At 33.6% G+C, this 26,759-nt stretch overlaps 4 protein-coding genes across 4 annotated transcripts; 2 read left to right on the forward strand and 2 right to left on the reverse strand.

The window, feature by feature from the left end:
- Positions 1-14: 14 nt before the first annotated feature.
- On the reverse strand, positions 15-3,720 carry LOC125050596 (46 kDa FK506-binding nuclear protein). Its single transcript, XM_047650533.1, has 8 exons — positions 3,544-3,720; positions 2,923-3,150; positions 2,675-2,847; positions 1,469-1,614; positions 1,139-1,358; positions 867-1,043; positions 607-779; positions 15-398 (listed from the first exon to the last, which is right to left on the reverse strand). The coding sequence occupies exons 1-8, from the start codon at positions 3,551-3,553 to the stop codon at positions 317-319; spliced, it is 1,209 nt and encodes a 402-aa protein (XP_047506489.1). The 5' UTR covers positions 3,554-3,720; the 3' UTR covers positions 15-316.
- Positions 3,721-5,602: 1,882 nt separating this feature from the next.
- On the forward strand, positions 5,603-6,963 carry LOC125050597 (40S ribosomal protein S17). Its single transcript, XM_047650535.1, has 3 exons — positions 5,603-5,716; positions 5,856-6,007; positions 6,694-6,963. The coding sequence occupies exons 1-3, from the start codon at positions 5,714-5,716 to the stop codon at positions 6,938-6,940; spliced, it is 402 nt and encodes a 133-aa protein (XP_047506491.1). The 5' UTR covers positions 5,603-5,713; the 3' UTR covers positions 6,941-6,963.
- Positions 6,964-15,956: 8,993 nt separating this feature from the next.
- Positions 15,957-24,073, forward strand: LOC125050430 (ubiquitin carboxyl-terminal hydrolase 3-like). Its single transcript, XM_047650281.1, has 10 exons — positions 15,957-16,246; positions 16,665-16,809; positions 17,075-17,345; positions 17,555-17,899; positions 18,188-18,336; positions 18,798-18,915; positions 19,295-19,426; positions 20,322-20,464; positions 21,641-21,787; positions 22,628-24,073. The coding sequence occupies exons 1-10, from the start codon at positions 16,156-16,158 to the stop codon at positions 22,788-22,790; spliced, it is 1,704 nt and encodes a 567-aa protein (XP_047506237.1). The 5' UTR covers positions 15,957-16,155; the 3' UTR covers positions 22,791-24,073.
- Positions 24,069-25,614, reverse strand: LOC125050431. Its single transcript, XM_047650282.1, has 2 exons — positions 25,571-25,614; positions 24,069-25,499 (listed from the first exon to the last, which is right to left on the reverse strand). Exons 1-2 carry the CDS (start codon positions 25,599-25,601, stop codon positions 24,088-24,090), a joined length of 1,443 nt encoding a protein of 480 aa, XP_047506238.1. The 5' UTR covers positions 25,602-25,614; the 3' UTR covers positions 24,069-24,087.
- Between the last annotated feature and the right edge of the window lie 1,145 nt (positions 25,615-26,759).

The raw sequence follows: 26,759 nt of genomic DNA on the forward strand, positions 1-26,759 counted from the left end.
AAGAAAATAGAATATATTTCATCAAATTTATTTCCGCTTAGTTTATGTCAATCAAGAGTAATTAGAGCATTACATTAACAAATCAGTTAATGACAACAGATTTTAGACAGACAAATACACCAAAAAAAATAAGCAAATATGAACTTAAACAAAAGCACTTTCTGTATTTTAAGACATATAAACTAGCTACACTAACATCACTTTTAAAGGTTCTTGGGAAGATGACAAATGGCAACTCTGGAACGTTCTCCACACTATAGTGTGTCAATATTATATAATAATCAAACAGTAACATAAAACACGGAATCTTAACTTTTTATTTAACATTCTTAAGTTCTACTTCAAAAACTAGTGTTGAATTTGGTGGAATAACTGGAGGCGATCCTTTAGCACCATATCTAAAAAAGAAACCACAAAGGTTAGTTGACCGGTTAGCAACCACGTTTCCTGACAATTTAAACAATCAAAAGTTTATAATATGTAACAGTACAATTCATTATTTACACTATTAACTATATTCTCTATGTTAAATTCTTTTAGTTTTTATTATATTATATAATTACATTTCGGAAAATAGGCCTAAGCATCATATTAATTAATACTCACGCCATAGCGGGCGGACAGACGATTTTCCTCTTGCCACCAACTTTCATACCAGCAACACCAACATCCCATCCTGCAATCACCTCTTTTCCACCTAATCTGAACTTAAATCCAGGTCCCTTTACACAGTTGTCAAACATCTTGTTGTTTTGTTTTAATCTTCCTTCATAATACACCTAAAAATTATACATAAAGTATTATTTTATTGATCAAGTCATAATATGCGTTTTTAACAGACATCACACAATTTTGAGATTACCCACCATTACAGTTTTGCCAGGTTTAGCTACAGGTCCAGACCCTACTTTAACATCTTCAACGAAAACACCACCACTAAGGGATTTCTTTTCCTTTTTTTCAGTAGCAACTACTGGAGACTCTTTTTCTTTTTTTCCTTCTGGCTTCTTTTTTTCTTGTTTTTGTGCCTCAGGTTTTTCTTTCTGCAAATGCAAATATAAACAAAATTTTAGTATTCAGATTGAATTTTTTTTTTGAAATTGTTATTTTACAGGTTGTAAATATTTTATATAGTTACCTTAGCCTTATCAACACCATTCTCTTGCCCTTGCTTTTCTTTCTGTAGTTTCTTTTTCAGGCGTTTCTTTTGGTTTTTGGTGAGCTTACTCATGTCAATCTGGCTATCATCCTTGCTTGTGTCCATAGACGATGCTTTGGATGTCTCAGCTTCATCTTCCTCATCCTCTTCTTCTTCTTCCTCTGCTTCCTCTTCATCATCATCACTCTCCTCTTCATCACTATATGATTAAACAAAAAATTATTACAGACATCAGTATATTATTATTTATAAAGCTGCCAGCTTTGCATGATCATGATAATAGATGTAAATCAAAAATTGTTATTCTACCTGTCAGCTTCTGCAGATGTATTCACTTTGAATGACTCATCATTTTCATCGCTATCAATATCTTCACCATTAAGGAACTTCTGCAATTGGTCATTGTTTTCATCTGAGTCTGAACTATCATCATCAGCAGTTGCTTTTTTGCCCTTCTGTGTATTAATAAATTTGTTTGTTATAAATCTGGTATATATCATAAGCTAGTACAAGAGACTTCATTGTAGCAAAATTTTGTTTTGTTATACTCCCTTCTTCGAAAATTTTAACAAGTTTACATTCAATTAGCACATAAAGGTTTTTTACAAAGAATTTTTTTTCTTTGCGTCACTATAAAATGGAAAACATGAAATATCGCGTAATTTACGACTAGGAGTTCCACCGTGCACGAGTGCTCCAGAAACGGCTCTAAGGATTAATAATGTATATGGTGGCGGTGACGCAAAAAAGATTTGATCTGCAGAAAAAGCCCTGTCGACGGGCGGAGACCCAAGTTGATAAACTACGTCTGAGTCTGTTGCTGTGTTAGTGATATAACTGTATTAATCATCTTGAGGCAAATTGGAGAGATGAATGATGAATGAATTCTCATGAATTGAGTGAAGAAAATCAATAAACGCGCTTCGACTGCTGCATAACATTACTCAACCTGCAGAACAATGAAGGGACTTTAAATCAAATCATTACCTATGATGAGTTGAGGACCCTGTACAATAATTTTTAAAGTTTCTTTAATTAGCTCCTATGTTAGGTCCATTAGAAAAAATTAAGATTCAGTAAAGAAAGCAATTCTTTAAATGTTTAGCATGTATTTTCTCAATAACTATAAATATGGAATCTTTTATTTACAAAGTACCCACTAACAAATACTTTAGCAAATTTACTCCTTCATTATATGAACTGTGAAAATAATGTAGAAATGCATCTACCATTTGCACAAAATGTAAAAGTACATTTCTGTGAAGAAATAGAAATAGTGCATTAAGTATAGTACTATGTCTAATGTAATACTAATGTACCTAACATTGCAAATCTCTTATCATCAAATCAAATAATACACTGCACATAGTTCTAATTTTCTGTTTAATTTTACAAAAAATATCCTGCGACTAAGGGTTAGGTTAATAAAAAATACCTAACCTCAAGTTTTGTAACTCGGGTTTCATGAATTCTTGGGAACGATTATATAAATTGTACATGTTTCATTTAGTTTACCTTCAGTTTTTTAGCTTGTGATTCACCGTTAGGTTCTAACTTCCTTTTGTTTTTAGCTGGTTTTGCTTCCTGTTGTTCCTCTGATTCCTCTTCCTCTTCTTCACCTTCCTCCTCAGATATTTCATCATCAAATTCAGGATCCACATATCCGGTCAAATGCACATTGCACTTTCCTAATCATTATTAATATTTAAATAACACAATATTAAGCAATAAAAAGTAATATGAAATCCCCAAAATGATCTTACCATTAGTCAAAAAAGCTACATTTTCACCAGTCTTGAAGTATAGGTCAAGAGGCATCTGAATAGACTGTTTCTTTTGTAATGTGCATACTAAGAAATTTTTGCCATCAACAACAATCATTACTTGGCATGGTTCATTGTCTCCAGTTGATATGTCCATAGCAGCGTGTGAGATGTGGAACGGCTTATCCACGATTTGTGTATACCGCTTGTTTGGTTCCATAATTAGTCCTATAAAGTTACAAAAGATAGTATATGTAAGAAACAGCATATAAAGCATATACGTGGAGACGAATGATTATTTCGGAATTTAGTTTCATATATATCAGAAATGATTAATTATGATATACAATCTTTATTCCTGTAAACAATTTCATTGAAGGCTATTGAATATAAGAAAATATCTTATATATAGTACCTCACAAGAACGTGGTGTGTGGTGGTAGACATTTTAGTGAAATAAGCATACGATGTTAAAATGATTATAAATAAAATCCATCAACTTTCAAAATCAATATTCAGTTGCTTTAATAACTTATTTAGAAATAAAAAACTCATGCTGAGTTTTTATGAGACACGTGGTGGTAAGGTTGCCGGTAGCACATTTATGACTCTATAACTTACCCCAAAACATTTTGCTGATTGTGTATCTTATTTTCAGTAATTAAAAGAATCTACGGCTAACGATATTCTTTAAGTAGATAAATATTTTAAGGAACGTTAGAAGACTAGCCGTTTCAACGCTTGTATCTTGAAATGTGCGCAAGCCTCAATCACCAATGTCGGCCCGCAGATTGCGCGCTTGCTCCTTGCCACAGAATATTGTTATAATCGTTTATCGTACTTCATATGCAGATAATGGTAATTCCATCTCGGTATGATACAAAACTTAAGGCCGATTTACATTATCTTAGTGTTTAGGAGAGTGCTTTAGGATAGTACTTTAGTTGAAACATGTAAACGCTACGCTAAAGAACTTGCCTTTCAAGTTGTACTAAAGCACTCCAAAACGCACTAATAATATTTTTTTATTTGCAATGATTGGTTTTGTTAACTGATAAAGACATTATATTATTAGCTGGAGCCAAATCATTGAATGTCTACATCATACGGTCGTAACTCGTAACTGCCAATTTATTCGTCAATCGCTAAACAGAGATCGAAGGTAAAGTCTTAAGTCACTAGTAATGATAAGATTCAGCAATGAGACCGCGAATTTTAATGTACGGAAGCCAGGCTTAACTCTAAGTCTCTCCTGAATCTTACCCTAGGGAACGGTGATGTGAACTTTTTAACTAGAATCAACAGTTGTTCGCTGTTGAAACCTTTTATTTTATTTTAGCGAATGATTTAATATATTATGTTAAGTAACCTGTAACAGAATAAACGCAAAGAAGCGCATAAAACATATTATTCCATGGACTGTTGAGTCGACAAAGACAGTCTATTAAATGTTTGTCCATTCATTTAATGAGATAGTTATCAAAATCGCTAGAACTATAAGTACTATGCTACTTCATAGCTAGAAAGGTCTTGTGCCAGCAGTTATCAGCTTAACATTAACAAATTATGTAATATACTGACGTGGGTTTACAAATGTTGGTTTAATAAGAAGGTTACACACTTGCACACGTACAGAACTACGAATTTCAGATCATTAAAACTATGGGTCCGATTGTCATAAGTTGTTGTAGCTGCAGTGACTGCGTACCTGGAAAGCAGCCACTAATAAAACTACTTACTCCAGAGAATGCTCGGTGAGAGTGAAACGCTTTGCTACAATTGCTTTCCATGTACACAGTACGCATTAAAGTATGTATTGAAAATTTTGTATTATTTTATTAATACCACTATGTAAATGATGGTGTCCTATCCTGGTGATCCTCAACCAGTTTAACCACTGTTTGACTGGCCGAAACCCGAGATTAATATCCAACAACTGTAATATCCTTAGCAGCCAGAAAAACGTTTTTGCGAATTTCAGTTTATGACATCATCGTAATGATTTGAAGGTGCAGGTTGCAGGTGTGAGTTATGACTGCACCACTATTCACTTCCGCTAGCGACGGTGAGCGGTTTAGATTTATCTTTGTCTCTTCATCTTATTAGTGCATTGAAATGTTACATTTGCTTTACATATTGTTAGAGGACGCAATTTATTTATCGGACATGTAGGGCAGGTCTATACAAGGTTAAGCCCATGTTTGTGGGGTTGGCAGCCTTGTCCCCCGGCCGCCATCTTGGAAAAAGGGGTGAAAACAAGTTTTTGGCTATATCTCCTAAACTATCCATCGTACAAAAAAAAATTAAAGACATATTTTGTAGCAAATCGCTTTGCCTACAATTATGTCCATGTGACTTTTTATCATAAAGCCAAAAGTTATAAGGGAAAAAAATCCTTTTTCGCTCCATAACTTTTTTACCCCAAAACAGTCAGTAATAAATAAGTAAAATTGTTGGAATTGAACAAAATGGACATTTCAATGGACTATTTATTTCAATAAACTGAAAAAAATCCAAGTAATGACATCTGAACTCTTTCTATGGGAACAATTCGCAAATATATCTTCTCTTTTTCTTCAGTGTTATTGGATCACGATTCACGTCTGTCTTAAAGTGACTTTGTCTCAAGCCCAGATTATTAATATTATATATCTGTACAGTGTATGTCACTTATTTTTAGGTTGACAGTGATATATGACCATAATGTCATCTCATGACGATTGAAGTTTGAACCTTGAAAACAATCCATCTTTTTGTGTATCTGTCAAGTTAAAGCTGCAGGTTTTTCACCATGGTAATGCATTTTAAAATTATTATCTCTTAAAATCAAGTTAATCTTATTAAGAAAGTATGGTTTAGGTTTTAAAACGTATTTCCCAGTTTCATTCTATCACCCAAAAGATGTATTTTACCTTATTATTATTTTCTTTTAGGGTCGCGTACGTACCAAAACTGTCAAAAAAGCTGCAAAAATCATTATTGAAAAGTACTACACCAGACTCACATTGGATTTTGATACAAACAAGAGAATATGTGAAGAAATAGCTATCATACCCACCAAGCCTCTTCGTAACAAAATTGCTGGGTAAGTTCTCTGTCTAACCTCAATCCAAGTTTTCTTTTATTATAATTTGGTATATTATGTTACTGAAATAAATTAAACTTCTATAGAATCATAGGGTAGTATTGATTAATTTAATTGCTTAATCAATAATTATGTATAATTTATGACAATGCATGAAAATAAAGTAAATAAATATCCCGTAGATATGTTGTGTGTTTATTAATCGAAAGGGAAATTTTTCTCGTAGGTATTCGCAACGTACTACATTGCCAAACTTAAACACAGCACATAATAACTGTTAATTCTCATTAAAAAAGTGTTTTTTTTAATCAATAAACTTGTAATAATTTTACTACAACTTCAAAAACTTATATTTTACAGAATTAAATTCTGAGAAATTTCAAGACTGAAACAACTTAGCCAATAAATAGAATAATAATTTTAAGTAAGGTTATTTATGGATAATAATGACAAAATTCATAACTATTGTATTTAAGTATATTTAAAAGACAATAATTTATATATAACAAAATGTTGGCTTAAAAGGTCTAAACCTTTTTTAATCAATTTAGATATGGGTGATCATTTTATTAAAGCTCATTGTCTTGTTGAATGTGTAGTTTTACTAATTGATTTGTTTAAGGAACATTAATACCTGCATTTTGTGCCGTGTGCTTAAATTTATGGAACTTACCATTATATTTCAGCTTTGCCACCCATTTGATGAGACGTCTCAGACATTCCCAAGTACGTGGTATCTCCATCAAATTGCAAGAAGAGGAGCGTGAAAGACGTGATAACTATGTTCCTGAGGTCTCCGCCTTGGAACATGATATCATTGAAGTTGACCCTGACACCAAGGAGATGTTGAAGATGTTAGATTTTAACAACATTAATGGCCTTCAACTCACCCAACCTGCTACACAGGGTGGATATGGTGGTAGACGTAATTAAGGATAATAAACATTAATAAAATATTACTGTTGTTTAACTATTAACAAACATTATCTTACATATTTTATCAAAAACTAGATAATGTACTATTACTTAACTTTTTTAAATAATGGTACAGTTACAGTATGCTTTTATTATTGCAATTCTCTTGCAATGTTACCTACACATTTATTTATGGGTTGATGGGCTGGAACTAAAGTTTCTCAAAGCTATGGCATCAATAGTGCATTTTCAACTAGAAAGTTTTAAGACATACTTAAAACAACAACTTTCCAGTATAAACAGTATATTGAGTGTATATTAACATGTTATCAGGTCATGAAAAATAATATGTAAAAAAGTATTAGCAAGTGTGCATACTGCCCTACGATATCATTATTCTCTTTGGTGTATTTTAGCAAAACCATCCAAAAAGATGTTTAAAGGCATTGTTAAGGAGTTATAGTTGAGAATTGATCACTAATTGATTGAGGGTCTTGAAATTAAATAAACTGCAATAATAACACGTGCGAATCGTATGACACTTTTATTTTAACTAAGTAAGAGTAGTGGACTGTATATACATATTTGGACATGCCGCCCACCAAAGGACGCAGTCCTTTAAAAGAAATAACATAAAAGAAAAAATAGACACTTAACAAAATTACAAACTATAGTTCACTACAATTGTTTCACGAAAGACACAATAGTATGCATCAGACATTGTCTTTCATCATATTTAAATGGCTTATTGACTATTGTACATAAAAATAAGACAAACCGCCCACCGTAATATGTCTGCATACATAGTTGGATATAGCATTACACAACAATTCACATGTTATAGTCTATTAATATATGTATATTATAGCGTAGTATAGTAAGTACACAGGCATCTAACACAGTATATAATAATTTTTAAAAACATACATAACAGGTAAGTATTAGATAGTTTGTATATTTTGTTTATTACATATTTCCAAATAAGGTTTTTGTTAACAATAGTAAGTTGATATATAAATTGATTTTCACTTTTAAATGACTAATGAACATTTATAATAATAAAGTAACAATTAAAAATAGACTAATTATTTAGTTAAAATGCATATTTTTGATACAGGTCTTTTGAGCGTTCCGCTTCTACATTTGATCGATACTACCCGAGTCACATTGTCGGGACCGATGTGCTTTTTAACTATTCTACCCATAATCCAGTTACCAGGAGGAACATTATCCTCCTGTATAACAACTACATCATCAATTTCCGGTTCTAAGTTATTTTTAACATTCCATTTGTACCTATTGTTTAGAATTACAAGATATTCTTTAGACCATCGGTTCCAGAAGTCAGTGACCATTTTTTGTGTTAACCGCCAACGATCGCGATAACTGATGTCTACATAAGCATGACTTTGGTCAGCTACATTAAGCACAGGTTCGCCGATCAAAAAATGTCCAGGCGTCAGTGGGAGAGGATCATTAGGGTTGTCACTTAAGACAGTCAGAGGTCGTGAGTTAAGGCAGGCTTCTATTTGAGTCAGCATAGTTGTGAGCTCCTCGTAAGTTAGAGTGGTATCGCCAATAACCTTTTTAAGGTGTGTTTTTGTGCTACGTACGCCAGCCTCCCACAAACCTCCAAAATTAGGAGCGTGTGGGGGTATGAAATGCCATGTAGTACGCTCTAATGTTAACATTTCTGCTATTTCACTAGGCACTGAAGATTTGGCACTGTTAAACATTGTCGTTAATTGTTTTTCTGCTCCTACAAAGTTTGTGCCATTGTCACTATAGATATCTTGACAGTGGCCTCGTCTTGCTGTAAACCTTCTAAAAGCGGCGATGAATGCCTTCGAAGTCATGTCTGTAACAGCCTCCAAGTGTATAGCGCGTGTGGCCATGCAAATAAACAAGCAAATATATCCTTTAAAGGACTTTGCTCCTCTACCTGGGGAGAATCTGATGTTAATAGGTCCAGCATAGTCCACACCGACCGACTTAAATGGTCTATTGGGAGTTACACGCACCTCTGGTAATTGACCCATTAACTGTGATGATTTACGTTTCGAATATCTAATGCAAGTCACACACTCACGGTAACATTTCTTTGTTTGATCTTTAGCTCGTAGTATCCAGTATTTTGTTCTCAAATAATTTATCATCAGTTGTGGTCCTCCATGCATTGTTTTCTGATGAGCATCCATAATTATAAGTCTGCTAAGATAGTTTTTAGCAGGTAATATTATAGGATGCTGTGTGTCGTACTCCACGTGTGACTGTTGTATTCTTCCGCTGACTCTTAGAATCCCATTTTCATCGATAATGGGCGTAAGACTTCGCAGTTTACTCTTTTTAGAAACATATCCCAGAGTCTTTAATTGTTTCATTTCATCCTTAAATTCAATCCCTTGAACTTGTTTAATGCAAATATCTAAGGATTCATTAATTTCTTTTGTTGAAATATAACTTGTATAACACCGACGCTTATCTTTAGTTGATTTTAAATTTAGCCATCTTCTACAGTATGAAATAACTCTCAATAACTTATTTAAATTAGAAAACTTAGACCATATAAATTCTTCTTCGGATGTACATAAAGCAGTTAAGGATTTAATCTTCTCTTCTTCTTGTGTATCTTCGATGTCGACCATACTCAAATTTACATCTAATAAAGATAGCCAGGCGGGTCCATTCCACCATAGCAAGTGATTTGATAGATCTAAAGCTTGTAGACCTCTTGACGCACAGTCGGCCGGGTTCATCTCAGAAGTAACGTGTCCCCATTGTTCGTAATTTAAAATATTTAGTATATCAGATACACGGTTACTTACGAACGTGTTCCAGCGACTAGGTCCTCCCCTTAGCCATGCCAGGACTATGGTTGAATCAGTCCATGCATGTAAGTATTCGTTAGATATGTTTAACACTTGTGATATTTCAGAAATTAGCTTGGCCGCCAACACAGCACCACATAATTCCAGTCGAGGTATTGAAATCTGTTTCGTAATTGGTGCAACCTTAGTTTTGGCTGATATTAAATTCACATAAACCTCATTGCCTTCAATGACTCGCATGTATACTGCTGCACCATATGCTGTCTGTGAAGCATCTGCAAAGACATGTAACTCTGCTTTAGATGTGGAAGAATAACGTAGCCACCTCGGTATATTAATGCATTTAATATGTATCAAATTTTCTCTAAATTGTAACCATTCCTTCAGTAAATCTCCTGTTATAGTGCTGTCCCAATCTAATCCAGTTAGCCATAACTTCTGGATTATTAACTTTGCTATAACAACAACAGGGGCTATCCATCCCAAAGGGTCATACAGTTTTGCTACTTCTGAGAGAATCTGCCGTTTAGTTATAGGTTCTTTTACTATAGGCACATTTAGAGTATATTCGAATTTGTCTATGTCTCTATTCCAACTCACTCCTAATACCTTAACTAGGTTATTTACCTTCAGAGGCAGTTCATGATCATCTCGTTTATTTTCACCAATATATTTTAGCACATTTTTACTATTACTGCTCCACTTTTGGAGCTCAAAACCTCCTAAATTCATTAATTTACTCATGTCATTATATATATTAATAGCATCAGCAACTGTCTCACATGACGTCATTAAATCATCGACGTAATAATCACATTTAGTTATATGAGCAGCAACAGGGAACTTCGATTGTTCATCATCAGCTAATCTCTGGAGTGACTTCACAGCGAGATAACGCGCACATGCTGACCCAAATGTTAATCTTAAAAGCTTGTAATGTTTTATTGGCTCACTCGGATTAAATCTCCATAGAACTCTTTGGTAATTTGTATCATCTTCTGACACCCTCACCATTCTATACATTTTAATTATATCTGCAGTAAGGCAAATCTTATAAAGCCTCCATCTCACCAATATGTGGCGCAAATCTTGCTGCAACTTAGGACCAATATGTAAATCATCATTTAAAGAAACATTATTAACTCCTTTGCACGAAGCGTCAAAGACTATACGAAGTTTTGTCGTCTCCTTATCTTCGCGAAGTACCGCGTGGTGCGGAAGATAGACTGCAGTGGGACTATCAATTTCTGCATGTCTAATTTCAACCATATGATTTAAATTTATATATTCGTTTATGACCTTGTGGTATTCTTCTTTAAGTTTCTGGTTTTTTAATAATTTTCTTTCTAATATTTCAAACCTCTTGGCAGCAATTTCTTTAAGATTTCCTTGCCTACATTGTGGATTTCCAGTCTTGAATGGTAGTTTAACCACAAATCTTCCTTCTTCATCTCTTATAGTTGTACTGTCATAAAAATGTTCACAAAATTCCTCTTCTTTTGATAGTCTCTTCTCTATAGTATTTGGTTCATTCTCGATTTCCCAAAATTTCTTGAGCATCTCGTCATCTTTAAGTTGAACATGCAAACTTGCAACATTTGTGTCCGAAGAACCCGTTTCTTGAGGCAGCTTTCCTGATAGCACCCAACCTAGGCATGTTCTCTGTGCTAGTAAGTTGCCCCTAGAATGTTTGATTATACCATCTAAAATAATGTTACTGTATACGTCTGCTCCCAAAAGAATGTCAATTTTTCCAGGTGTTTTGAAGGCTGAGTCAGCCAACTCTAAAGATTCTAGGTCTGACCATTCAGGAGCACTAAGTTTGGTAGTAGGCAGAAGTGTTGTTACTGAACGCAATACATATGCATTCACTCGTATTATTGTCTTAGGATCGTGGCGAGATTTCACGTTAAGTGAAACCATGTATTTGATTCTCATTTGCCCCTCTCCCACACCTGACACCCAACCACTTACCGATCGGCGCGTAAGATTAAGCAATTGTACTGTAGCTTCAGTTATGAACGATGCTTGCGACCCTTGGTCTAACAATGCTCTAATAATATGTTTGCAACCATTCCTACTCTCTACTAATACCTCAGCAGTAGCTAATAGGACACTATTTTGACAATTTTCCTTGGAAAAGTTAGTTACAAAGTGTACATCGTTTGTTATAGTATTAAGCTTACCTTTAGTTTGCTCAGTCATGGTACCTGTCAACGTGGATTCCCCTTCACTCGTAGTCACCGTATTTCGATCTCTCTCGTAGTGTAGCAATGAATGATGACGACGCCCACATTTTCTGCAACACGTTGGCTGACGACATCTGATTACTGAATGTGATGGAGCAAGACAATTAAAACATAATTTATTCTGCTGGACGAACTCTTGCTTTTCTTTTGTAGACATGTCTACGAACTCTTTACAATAATATATGTAGTGTTCACCACTGCATAACACACATTTGACTTCCTGCTTTTTCACATCATTGTGTATACCTGAATGAAAGGACTTAGGTTTAGCAATAGGTGTAGCAACAGGCTTAGGGTATGGTGATTTCACTCTGTGACTGTCTATCATTTCTAACGATCGAAATCTAGCTTCTAGAAAATCCCGCAGTTCTGCCCAAGTAGGTAATTCGGTATTACTCAAACTAAGTTGTTGTTCCCATCTCTTTATCGATTCATTGTCCATCTTTGATATTACTAAATAATTAATAATCATATCCCAAGTGTCGGTTTTAACACCGAGATTTTGCAACGTTTTTAAACATACCGACGTAGTGTCTACCAATTGTTTGATTGAACTCGATGTCTCCGTACATATACCCTTCTGTGAAAATAATGTTCTTAAAATTGCATAGCAATTCAACCGCTTATTATTATATCGTTTCACTAACTGGTTCCATGCCTCATCGTAGTTTGCGTCCGTAGTCGAAAAGTTGCGTATTAATAGTTCTGGGTCACCCGATAAATTACTTTTTAGATAATGTAGTTTTTGCACCGGCGTTAAAGACTTATTGTTATGAATCAAGGAGCAAAATAAGTCATAAAAAGTTGTCCATTCTTCATATTTACCTCCAAACTTCGGTATTTGTATTGACGGTAATTTAATATTATTTAATAACCTCTGTTCGTCGCCACCCGCTATTGAGGTATGTGATAAAGGAGACTGTTTGGTTAAGTTTTGAAAGTCCTCCTTCATAGTGGACTTGTACTGAATATATAGCTCATCAAAAATATCACTAAAGTTTCCTTTAAAATAGGTACTTTCCTTTTCTTCCTCTTTAGATATTTTTAAAATTAAACTTTTGTGTCCTTCCTTAAAGTCCCGCCATAATTGTTCTAACACTTCTAATCGAGTTTCTATATATGATATTTTTATTCTGTCTTTCGGTGATTTCCTATAATTCTTTTCTGCACTTCTTAATGTCTCCAACAACTTAAATTGATACTCAAAAAGACCCTCCATCGTACACTATGACTTTGAGCGTAGTTCGTAATTATCCGATTACTCAGACCCACTGAAAAAACTGAACACAGCCCAACGTAATAGTACTTCACAGTATGGTGTGTATATAACGTAATTTATTTCGTTTTTATAGGTTAATTTCACTTTTATAATGTTATTATAACACTGTAATGAAACACTGATCACACAAAAATCCTTCCAACTATTCCTTATCGCTTAGGAATGTGAGCATCTATTGTTCTCACTGTTCGCCAACTATTGAACAATAGCGATGTTATCCGGTTCGATTTTGGACCATATGTTAAGGAGTTATAGTTGAGAATTGATCACTAATTGATTGAGGGTCTTGAAATTAAATAAACTGCAATAATAACACGTGCGAATCGTATGACACTTTTATTTTAACTAAGTAAGAGTAGTGGACTGTATATACATATTTGGACAGGCATTGATTATTTGATAAACTTATTGTCTAAAATTTATATAATAATTTTGTTGGCATTATACACTTTAATATTAATTTTATATTTCTATTTTCATAGGATATATTTTATATAATAATATATATATTTAAAAAATAAAAATGCTCTGTTTCAATAAACCTCAATACATTCGAGAGGACTCCCAATTTTTTTTAATGTTTCCAAAAATTTCTATTTTAGTATATTATATAGGTGTTTTTGGTTCAATCAGTTTAATTTTCTTATTTAGTAACACATGAGAAAAAAGCAAAAATATTTTTTTTTTACAATGGCAATGTCAGTCATGTCAATAACTTATATATAGTCCTTTTCATGAAAGAAGTCCCCCAGACGCGGCGCTGCAATCGCATGACGTAATGTTGCCATTTATGAGTAAAAAAATTACCTATATTATTTACATTTAGCAGATGTAATTTATCAAATAATACTACATATTTTCTGCAACTTCGATGAAACAATATTTCTGTTATGTAAAAAGCATATTTTTATTTACTTATATTAGCGGTGCTCTACCTACTTACAGGGAAAAGATGAGAAAATAGGGTAAAGAAAAGCAATACAATTTTTTATTCAGAGTTTTAATGCATAATTGTTGGGTTACAATTTTTCTCGAAATACACGCCGCTGTTCTACCTTCGTTTGTAATTCTTGTTACAGTTTTCTCTGACACACCTGCAATTAAATTATGAACAATTAAAAATAATAGTAACTTTAAGTTTATAATGCATATGTAATATATGTTTTAATTTCAGTTACCTAGTTTCATCACGTTATGTATTTGTTCAATTTTGTTGCAAAAACTAATTTACTTATATCATAAAAGTCCTATCAATACAGCAAAAAATTATTAAATGGTAACTCTAAAAAATACCTGTTATGGCGGCAACTCTCTTCCGAACATTGTTTAGTGGTATTAAAACACCTTGATTCTTATATCGTTTTACAGAACTCTTTCACCTTTAATATAATTTCTCGAGCCGAACTTTTTACAACTTTTGGCATTGTAATCAATCTTCAAAATGCACTAAGCTAGTTAAAAATTCACAAAAATCTACCACAACAAACGAACTTGATAACATCGACGAATGACAACATTGCCGACCTGTCAAATTTAGTTCCAAAAATCACCGCGGGACTTCTTTCATGAAAAGCACTATACATATTTTTTCATCTTTCTTTTAATTTTAGAATATTTCATCGCGCTTAAGAATGGTTATTAAATAACTAAACTACAAGTAAACACAATGTTTTCAAGTATTAAATATCCCTAGAAAATATAAAAACATATGCAGTTTCTCTATGATTACGACGAAACAAATATTTTATCTTACAAATTAATAACTTTTATTTTCAGATAGGGAAAAATTATTCCTTTTAATACTTAACATAATTTAGCATATCGTTCGTACCTATCCCGTTATCGATATGCACCTGTACAATTCTTACGCACATCACTACTCCTCTCTGTAAGACCTACAACGCACTAGCGGCTGGCCGCAATGCGGTGTGCCGCTGCGGCGGGCCGCACATCGATTATTATATGAAACCGCACGATAACAACGCACTGACTTGCGGTCAACCGTCAACCGCTCCGGTTGATCTGGAGCTCCGGCGAGCCGCACCGGTTGAATGATGCGGCGCGCCGCGTCCCCTCCACGCACTCGGCGCGGTTAGCCTTCCTACCTACGTCATCACATATAATTATTTAACAAATGTAAACAAAATATTGTAAACCTATTTTAAAAGAGTAAAAAATAAAAAAATTAAATATGTTTATTATGGAACATAAGATACATGTATCACTTATTCCAGGTCATTAAATTTGAATTTGTAATATTTCAAGAAGCACTGACGAGTGACGATTGCGGCAGACCGCAATAGGACCGCAATAGGGACGGTTAGCCGGAATACGGCGCGGCATGCCGCTACGGCAGACCGTATATACTGCGGCCTGCCGCAGCGGCACACCGGATCACGGCCAGCCGCTAGTGCGTTGTAGGCCTGAGACCTGTAAGTGCGAGCGAGATAGGCTGATAAATATGATTTATGACCCGAAGCGGGAAGCCTCAGTTCATAATGCATCGACTGTAGTACAAGTGACGCTGTATCTCTTAACATATTCTGGGGTTTAAGACAAAATCCTTTTTCGACAATCGTGACCCTCTAACGCCAAACGCATATATTATGTATGAAAATGGTCACGTGACAAAGCGTGAGCTGTCAGCTGAGTTTAAATCACTGACTTGGAACACTGCTTCTGTTGTCCACAGATATCTAATATACTGCTATAATCATTTAGGTGTGTATGTAGTGTGTACATATTATATTTATTGTGGAATTTTAATTTGTACCAGTTTATCAACGTTTTATATTCTAAGTGGATTAATGAATTATTGTTTGTCCCTTTTATTGAACAAATTTTTACATATAAGTGTTTTTGATAGTATTATGAACTATGGAATGTCCACATTTATTAGATAACATAGATTCAAACAATATACAAAACATTGTAGACATCGTGACTACAAAGGGATTTGAATGTTCAGGTAACAGACTTTTATATATTTAATAAATTGTCGGTTTAACATAGATTAATTGAAATATATCATAAACTTCTATGTATAAGAGGTTAGCCAGAATAATCAATACAGTAAACTATATTAATCAGCTGTTTCCGAGGTGCGGGGTGGAAGGGGTAAATGACCCTGAACATTGTTTCTATCCAAAGTTATTCCCCATTACATTACAAATTGAATATTGATTTGAATATATGTTTAAATGAATTTTATTATATATATTTACAAGTATCTACCAAATTTAAGTAGTTTTTGAATAACGTTGAATATGAACCTCTTAAAACAATGGATGTAGTTTTAAGTAATATGTACAATTGTAAATAAACAAAATAACTGTAGTAAGTAGCAATAAGTCAGAATGTATATAATTGCGATTTTATTGTAATAGATTGTGGCGTATCTGAGCAGAATTGGCTATGTCTAAAGTGTGGTGTTGTGAGCTGTGGCAGATATGTAAATGGCCATGCAAAATATCACTCGGAAAGTTTTGACCATCAAATATGTATGAGCTGTGATGTATACTCAGTTTACTGGTATGTTTTTTCATTTATTCTAATTTAAAAAGATATTAACATGTTTTGTAACTTTGGTTCTTATAATCATCTTTTTAAATATAAAATTCAAAAATATTGTTGCATTTTTAAATTTCTATGACATTTATCAGAGATCTAATTTTTATACTTTTATTTCTGTGGTATTAACATTTGTATCTAAGGTTTTTATTCCTTATAATTCTTATGACTGTAAGAGATATAGCTAGAACATAATTGGACAGTACCTTATTTTTATTTATTTCAGCTATAAATGTGATGAATATGTTGCAAATGATAGTGAAGAGCAAATTATTAATAAAATAAGACAATGTATTATACCTATAAAAAATAAAGGAAATCAAATAAATGAAAATAGTGAACACAATACTAGAGCTGAATCTGCCCAAACTGAAACTTTGGTTTTAAAAACTAGTGGAGATACAAGTGAAGACTCACACCTAGATATCTCAAATGTACTAAATGCTTCTATAGATTCAGTGGAATCCTCTGAAAATCAGGATGACAGGTCATCAAAGGTATATTTGTTAGGTATTTTATATGTGCATGCTGAAGGTTTTCTGTACATTTGATAAAGAATAAAAAAAATATGGAAAAACATGATTTAATGTTTTTTTAAGGAAATTTGGTCTTTACCCTCAAAATTTTAATTTCAATACAATTTTTTTTATAGCCACAAAAGAATAGTGATAATAGTTTTCTCAAATACTCTTAAAAACCATTACAGAATCCCGAAGAAACAATTAGAAGTCTGCGTCCAAGGTCAAGAAAACGATCACACTCAGATGATAACGCAACAGATGCCATACAGTCAAATAGTAAGGAGAAAAGGTTATCTTCCACAAATGGAAAAAATAATAGAGAAAAGAGAATAGTTGGCTTAAAGAATTTGGGGAATACTTGCTTTATGAATGCTGTCCTGCAGAGTTTAAATAATATACAAGAGTTTAGTTGTTACTTTAGCCAGTTACCATCTCTGGAAGTTAAGTCTAATGGTAGGAAGATTTACCATTCGCGAAGTTATACCCGTCAAGAAATGCATGATGTTGTCATGGCCGAAGAACTTAGAAAGGTAAAGCTTTTGTAATTTTTAGCTAAAACCTGCTTTCATATTATCACAATTATTTTAAGCAATCGTGCTTCTATTACTCATCGAATTGGGCTCGAAATGACGAATTGGTGGGGTTGGTGTGAAGTGTGGCTTGAGACAACGTTACGTTCTTAGACGTGACCCACTCACGCCATGAATGACATTGGCTCACGCTGGTCACGTGACCATTTCCAAACATACCCGATTTGCGTTAATGGCTCCCAGTTGAATGACGTCACACAGCTTCAATGTATTATTTGATATTTTCAGGTGTTGATTAACTTAAACAATGGCGGGTGCAGTTCAAAAGGAGCGATTTCACCTGAGTGCCTATTCTTAGTGATATGGAAAGTGGTGCCAAGGTTTCGGGGATATCAACAGCAAGATGCTCACGAGTTCCTTAGATATATGCTTGATCGGTAAGTCGCTTCTTCAGTGCGAAAACAGTTTTTTTTAACTTTATTTCTCATAAGAATTGTATACATAATTCACTTACTGAGAAACAATATGTAAAACTAAAATTAGAAATTAGAGCGCACAGATGTAGGTACGTATATAAAATAACAAAACAAAACAGAAACAAAAATGTGGGTAGACATAATAAACGAATTTGATTTTTTACTAGATGTGGCATTGTCTGATATAGAAAGTTTATATTAATTATTTTGTAATTGTTTGAGGGTTTTAAATGTACAGTTTGGCTAGCTGTTGAGCACTTATTTAAAAATTTGTGAGGCGATTATAGGTACAAATTTGTTAAATGTGGTCATCTTTTAATATTTATTTAAAAGTTAGGAATCGGCTCCAACTTTCAGCCCGATAACTTAAGACTTGTTGGACATTAAAATTTGACAGATAAAACACGTAATTACGTTTATAGGCTTCATACGGAATTGCTACAACTACTTCCACCCGACAAGGCGGAAGGGGGCTTTGTACCTCGTGTTCCTTCGACGTCCATAGTTACAGCTGTCTTTGGAGGGACTCTGCAGAGTCAGGTATAATCTTTCATTTATTTATTATTATTTATATAGTTTATAAAATAGAAGTATATAGTAGTGCGGTGGAAACAATATGAAATTAAAATTGTGGGTACGAAGATACATTGTAACGTTTGCAAATCATTGTTACAAAACTAGTAGAATTTTAGATTTAGGTTAAAGAGAAAGTTGTTTGTTTATCATCATTTATGATGGCTCGTACTTTGCAGTTTTTTGGTTTAAATTTAATTAATTATTTTTTGCTTTGTATATATATACTGCATGTATTTTAATTTCTATATTAATTTATTTAACTCTATATTGCCTCGATATATTAAGAATTTAATATAACAATTAGGAAATTTAATTCAGCTACTATTATTAAAATTTATTACAGGTGTGCTGCCTCGCCTGTGGGACGGAGAGTAAAAAGTTCGACCCGTTCCTGGATCTATCTTTAGACCTACCCGAGTGTGGAAGACACGACGCCCCCGTAACCTTAACCGACTGCTTAGCGAGCTTTGTGCAGGTGATATATTACAATTCATCTTAAATTCCTGGAGGATTGGACGAACTTCTATTAACACACATCACACGTCACAAAAATAGACTTTGAGCACTCAATTTTTAAAAAAATGTTACAGATTTATTTTTTAGTTATTAATTTCGTTTGATAATAGAACAAAATCATGAAACAATTCCACAGTAATTACCAAGGATTTTAATTTTATTTTTTTCTAAGACGCATTTTAGTCTATGGCAATATACAATTTTACTTATCTGTGCTTGGCGCGTTTTTATTCATGCGTTATATTTATTATACTACTAGTAAGCTCCTCTGTAACGGTAGCATAATAGTATTTTATGTGAGTACCCCCTATCTGTTACGAAAGTGTATATGGAAATGTCAAAAAAAAAACAAAGATGAATGTCATAAGCTGGACGAGGCCTATACCCAAAATGGGCTTCTAACTCTACACTACACCCAAACGAACCTAACTTTATTTAATATTATAATAAAAACGTTGTCTTGCCATGTATATTATTTTTAGGAAACAATTTTTTGTTTAATAAAAATAACTATCTACTATAATAAAAAATAGGGGTTGCACGAAGAGGGGTGATAATTAGGGGTTGTATGCTGTATCATAAAAAAATAAAAACAAAAAAATTGTCTAAAAAATAAAAATAAAATGATAAGGGTGGACAACCCTTATCACTTAGGGGTATGAAAAATAGATAGTAGCCGATTCTCAGACCTACTGAATATGCATATAAAATTTGATAAAAATCGGTCAAGCCGTTTCGGAGGAGTATGGTAAGTGAGGTAACTAACATTGTGACACGAGAATTTTATATATAAGATGTATTTATATTATAAACTTTAAAATTCGTAAGTTTGGAAATATAATACTAAATTCCAGGTTGAAGAGTTAGCAGATACAGAACGCTACTTCTGCAGCAGCTGTAAATCCAAACAGAAGTCCACCAAACAGTTCTGGATTCGGCGCCTTCCCAACGTACTTTGTTTGCATCTCAAAAGATTTCGGTGGCATAATTATTTCAGGTAACTTTGACATGTTCCCTATAAAGATTTCGTTTGTTTTTATTTAATTAAGTCTAAATAATATTAATTTAATTTTAATTAACACTAAATTATTTAGAGTGAAAAAATATTTAGAGTGAAAAAATATTTAGAGTGAAGTCCCATGATCTTCTAGTGGGGTGGGTCACATTTCTGTGTCTGTTTCAGCGATTATTGTTTACATACCTTCCAGTCGAAACAATGATTTCGCCAAGATTTCTAATAAGGAATTCGCTATATAAATGTGTGACCATTTTTTTGTTCTATATAATAATACAAATTTTGAAACCAATGAGATTTTGAGACTATTCAGTATTACTAGAACTCTATTTAATAATATTTAAAATGAAAAATGAAGGACAGTAGTAGTATTGCCCACTGAAGTATTTCCGAACCAATTCGACTTAGGGTCCTTCAAGAAAAGAGCGTACCAATTCTTAAAAGGCCGGCAACGCACTCGCGAGCCCTCTGACATTGAGAGTGTCCATGGGCGGCGGTATCACTTAACATCAGATGAGCCTCCTGCCCGTTTGCCCCCCGTTCTATAAAAAAAAAAGTATTGACTTAATAAGTTTGTTTGTGCTTTCCTGAGGTGGCATTCATATCCTGTGCATCAATAGATAAGAAAAAATCGATGTGTCAGCCACAGATGGCTGCCTTCAGTTTGCCTTACCTTTCTATCTATTACATAAAATTATCTAATAAACAGAGTCAGTTACACCCATATAGCGTTTAACTTTATGAACGTCAAAAAACGTTTCTAAATTTTACTGCCAGTTGTAGCGAATATTTTTGAGCGATGTTGGCCTAGTGGCTTTAGCGTGCGACTCTCATCCCTGGGGTCGTAGGTTCGATCCCCGGCTGTGAACCAATGGACTTTGTGCCTATGTGCGTATTTAACACTTGCTCGTACGGTGGGGAAACCGGCTTTAGATCCAAAAAGTCGACATGTGACAGGCACAGAAGGTTGTTCACTGAAATCTGAGGCCCAAACCTAAAATGTCTGACGGAACTTATTTGAATATCGATATTTAATTAAATGTCTAGAGATTCAATTAACTCTCTGATTTAACTACCTTACTGCGACATATATATAGCGATTATTTATCAATTGTAGCCACCGTAATACAGTTTTTGTGATGTTATTTCTAATTCTAGGACGAAAGTGGACACGGCGATATCTTTTCCCCTAAATTCCCTGGACATGTCCAGTTTCGTGTTGGCGAATGTCCCGGACACGCGTCGTTCGGGGCGCGGGAACTATCTTTATGACCTCGCCGCTGTCATCGTACATCATGGCTCGGGGTGAGATTAAAAATTACTTTATTGTTATTTTTTTATAAATTGTCACTGCACAAAGACACAATTTACGGAAAAACGGATATTTAACATAACTGTCCAATAATTATTTACAGTCTCTATTAAGAGGAGATTAAGACGATACTCTTTTTTTTATTTACCTTTTAAAACTAACGTGCACATACACTAATTCACTAATTCGAATGATTTATAAATGTATTTTAATTATTATTAACAATAAAGTTAATATAGCATTATCATGTACGTAAGTGACGGTAATCCCTCCATGCGTTTAAATGTTTCGGTACCCAACGAACCATTAACTCATCAATTTTTTTTATTAAATTTCATTAGAATTACTGTAACATACCAAGCGGGCATTGTATACATTTTCACCGACTGAAAAAAGGTGTGTTCTACATCAAGGAAGCCCAGTTAATATAACTTAATTTTCTAATAATCTGTCAAATCTTTGTTTCTGGGGTGGCGAATATTTGCGCTGTCGTTGACTTACTGGAGACCCTGTATAATATCATATCTTTTTTACCTTAAGATTAGCTTTGAGATTTTTACTTCAGAATAAGTTTGGTAATTGTATAATACTTCTTGCTTGTGCCTTGCCCCTTGCCTGCAAGAGATCCTGCGAGAGATTGTTAGCCGCCCGTTGCATCCCAATAATTTATGTTGGTTTTATTTGTAATGAAACGAAGTTTTAATGATTGAATATACCTTAAAGCTAACCTACTGTTATAATATTGTAACTAACACATTAATAACCGGACTTATGCTTAAATAAATAAATAATAATTATTATTTAATGTACCTATAATAAATATTTTCTTTTAGCGCCGGCTCGGGCCATTACACGGCGTTTGCTATCAACGAGGAGCAATGGTTCCACTTCAACGACCAAACCGTGAGGCCGACAGATGCCGACGTGGTAGCCTCTTGCAAGCCCTACATTATGTTCTACATTCGCCGTGAATTTTCCCTCCCTTCGGCCACTTGACCAAAACAATTGACTTTTGAATTATTCTGACACTTTTTGTTTCTGTCAGATTTGTGCCTATTTATGCCCGAATTTCTGGGTTAGAATATTTGTGTCTGATGATGTTTTTGATGGATTAATTGTTCGCGTCGTTCCGTTGTATTGGATAAGGAAGAGATTGGTGAAAAGGTTTTTGAATCAAGAAACATAAAAATGATGATTATATTTTTACGGTATTTTTAGGATTTAATTATCTTGACCTGTTGCTTACAGGTAAAAATGATAGATTTAAAATTGCATTTTATTTAAATGTATTAAATAAAGATTAATGAGGTGTATGTTATAAGGTAACAATACCGAATCAAGTTACGTAATCGATTTTCAGCCCTTTTTTTCTAGAAAATTTCTCTACTGTGTCTAAATATGAAATCGTATTTCCTTTAAAATATTTTTAATTATATCTATCACCCGAAGCTAGTAAATAAATACTTATTAATATTAAAGTGATTTATGGCGTTAAATTTTGGTTCTTTTTATTGAAATAAAGTACAAACTGTCTTCTGTAAACAGTTAAATTTACTCATTTAAAAAGTTTATGTCTATTGCCTCACCCACCGATACAAATGTTTAATGCTTAAAGGAAAAAGAAAATACGCGTTTCGATCCGGTAACACTGTAAGCTATAATAGCTTTGTTTTAATAGAAAATTAAAGTAGATGTAAGTTTAGGTATAAGTTTAGGAAGATCTCGTATACAAGTCTTTAAGAATTCCAGAATTCAATATCATTTTAACAATAGTTAAAATCATTAGAATGAAGAAACTTAAGAAAAGGCACGTGTAAGGTTAAAAAGTGATTGGCGATTTATTTTTGTGATTTAATTGTAAAATTTAGTCTTTATTTATTCCATGTATTAACAACAAACTTTATTAAAATGGAGAAAAAAATAAGAAAGGGCCTGAATAAGTTTAAGCGGGCGATTTAATTTTATGATTTAATTGTAGAATTTAGTATTTCATTACTTCACCTATTTATACCGGCAACATCGCAAATTTACGTAATTTTGATACAAACATGCATTTATTTATATCCCTTTGGGACGTTTTAACATTCCCATTTTTCTCACCGCGTTGCTTAGTGGGTCATGGGTGTCAGCGAAATTGTTTCGACTTGGATCATTTAAAAACTATGAATTTACGGAACTTCAAATGCGAGCTAATGAATGCTGTACAATATATGTATAAGTGAATCTGTTGATATCGCCCTTTTGTCAATAACTAGAAATGGAATAAATTCGAAATTATGTATATGTGTTTAATTTAATCCTTTAAACATCTAACGCACTTAAATAACTTCATGAACCATGATTTTTTTGTGCCTACAGTACTTAAAATGCTGAGTTCTATGGAGGGCATGCTGTCTGTTATAGGCATATATTCGTTCCACTCAGCTGGTTTCAATAGAGGTAAGTTATTTATGAAGAAAGTATTTTCGATTTCTTTTTTTGGAGTTGGAGGCGGCGACTTTCGTGGAGGTAAATCGAGTTGGTAAACTATTGGTGGATCACTGTGTGCTGTTATGTTTTCACCGATCCAATTCCCTTCTAATTTTTCTATTGGATCTGATATTTCACAATCTTTCGACAAAGGCTTAAGACATATTTTAATGTGCGGCTTTTCAAGGAGTAATGTATCATTATCTTGATCGTCCCTTCTGTTACTCTCTTCGTTGGCTATTTGATCAGATCTACTACTGATTATAACTGTTGGTTCGCAGTATACCTCTTCTGTTATATGATCTGTATTGCTTAGTTTTTGAATTCTTGGAGAAAAAGAGTTTTCATTAATTAAATTAGTTTTTAGATTATTATTTGTCACATTAGTTTCTAAAGGAGATGTGGTTTGAAATGCCTGCGCAGGATTGATGTCTGTAGCACAAGAGGAATGTTTCGTTGGTTCTATAACTTCGGTAACTGTAGGAAGAGTTGAGGTTAAGTTTAAATTAAGCCGGGGTATAAAAGGAATCGGAGTCGCTAATCGAGTACTTTGGCTTTCTTTAGTTGGCTCTAATTCTAAATCATCCGTGGAGCTAGTGCAACTACTTGAATCCTTACTTGGTATATTTGTTAGAATGTAATCATTTTCTGATAAAGTTCGTCTATTTTTAAAGGAATAAATCCAAATTGTTCTTTTATCTGTGTCAGCATCTTGTGAGAAATATACTTCATCATATTCAGTGTTTTTATCAAAATTCTGATTTGGGTTTGTATCGCCACATTGTATTCTATCAATGTCAACATTTTGATCGTCCGACGAAGTGCTTGATGTTCCCAAATTATTTGGGATAGTGAAACAATTCACTTGTCGATTAGCATATGACCTATAGTCGTGATATTTTGAATTATCTCTTTCAAAGCAGTAAAAACTGGGATAGGTTTGTTCAGGGTCACGCTCTTGATTGCTAGTGGTATTCGCTAAACCGTCCGTAGATTCTTTCAAACGCCGTCTCTCCCTGGCTGTTTTATTTATCCTGTAACTATCTTCATCAGAGTATAGATCTTGACTAATATATGACCATGGATGAATTTCGGGTTCGTAATTAAAACTATTGTCTGTATTGTCTTCACAGTCGTCTGAAGAGTTATTCAGTTCGACTATTTCTACGGCGGTGTTTTGTCTACACTCAACAGGATCTAATGAAATGCTGGGGTGCACCACATTACGATTGATATCTGAAAAATAAATTTGCGTCAATAATACTTAAATAAGAAATGTATAACTACTTAAATTACTAAATACTTACGACTATAAAGAGGAAATTTTTTATTGAACATAATATTTTGATAAAACAAATATATAATAAGACTACAGTTATGTATCTACTGTCAATGTCTCTTGTCACGTAGATACCTAAAATTTTTCTTCATTATTCTTATAAATATGTCACAAAAAGTTTTATATACCTAATACTTAAGTTACATACCTATAAGTAAGTTAAATAATTCGAAATTAGGTAGCTACTCTGCTAAGGCTGGCAACATACACATTGAGAAAGTGTAGGTATATAAACATTATATAGGTTTTTGTAATATTTTATAAAGGCTTAAATAGCCGAGATAGTCTTTACAAATTAATTAGGTATAAAATATGAGTCTTGTGAGGAAAAATACTATTACAATACCTATTGTACCTAAGTAGAAACTGTTCGCTCATCTAGAGGTCGCTCTTTGCCAGTTCATAAACAAGAACAATGTGAACAGAACGTCCGATAAAAGCGAAATAAAAAGGTCTTCCACTACGTTAGCACTCAAAAATATTTTCCAACAGAGCGTAGAGTAAAAGCGGCAATTTAGTTGTCGCTAAAAGCCATGGCTGGCGGTGTAGCGACGTGTAGTGAGAATGTTGGCGAAACAAAGTGTAAATGGAATGATTGCGCCAATTCTCCTACAAAGGGAGACGAAATTGCATTAAAAGCTCAGTGGCACGGGCCATTTGTCGAGCACTTACTCCATTAGACGCGTCCAAATAACATTATTGATGTTACTCAGATACGAACAAAATTAATTCAACATTATGTTCATAATTTGAAATCTAACACTTTCGCAATTAGCACAAACCATTTTTTAAAATCTTATCTACGACAAAGGTGACTATCCGTGGTCATTTCTTAGACTGAAAGAAAAACATATCGACGTTCTTTAATAAAGCAGTGAGTGTTTCTTAGTAGTAGTGCCTTTATAAGTATTTAAGTCAGTTGGAAAAAGCTGGTTTGCCCGTGAAGGGGTCCCGATGAAAAAAAATGTATAAAAATGCAAAATAATCTAAACTGTGTATTATAATTTGTTTTTGACATGATTGGAAATAAAACGGGCTTTATTATTATTAAGGCACGTCTCACCAGGGACTTTTTCTGGTACCTAGTTAGTTTGTTCCCAATTGAGGGAAAGTAGTTGCGCGAAATGTTCATAAATATGTCTGTTTCGTGCATAATC

The sequence above is a fragment of the Pieris napi genome, chromosome 6 (genome assembly GCF_905475465.1).
Source record: "Pieris napi chromosome 6, ilPieNapi1.2, whole genome shotgun sequence".
Taxonomy (NCBI): Eukaryota; Metazoa; Arthropoda; class Insecta; order Lepidoptera; family Pieridae; genus Pieris; species Pieris napi.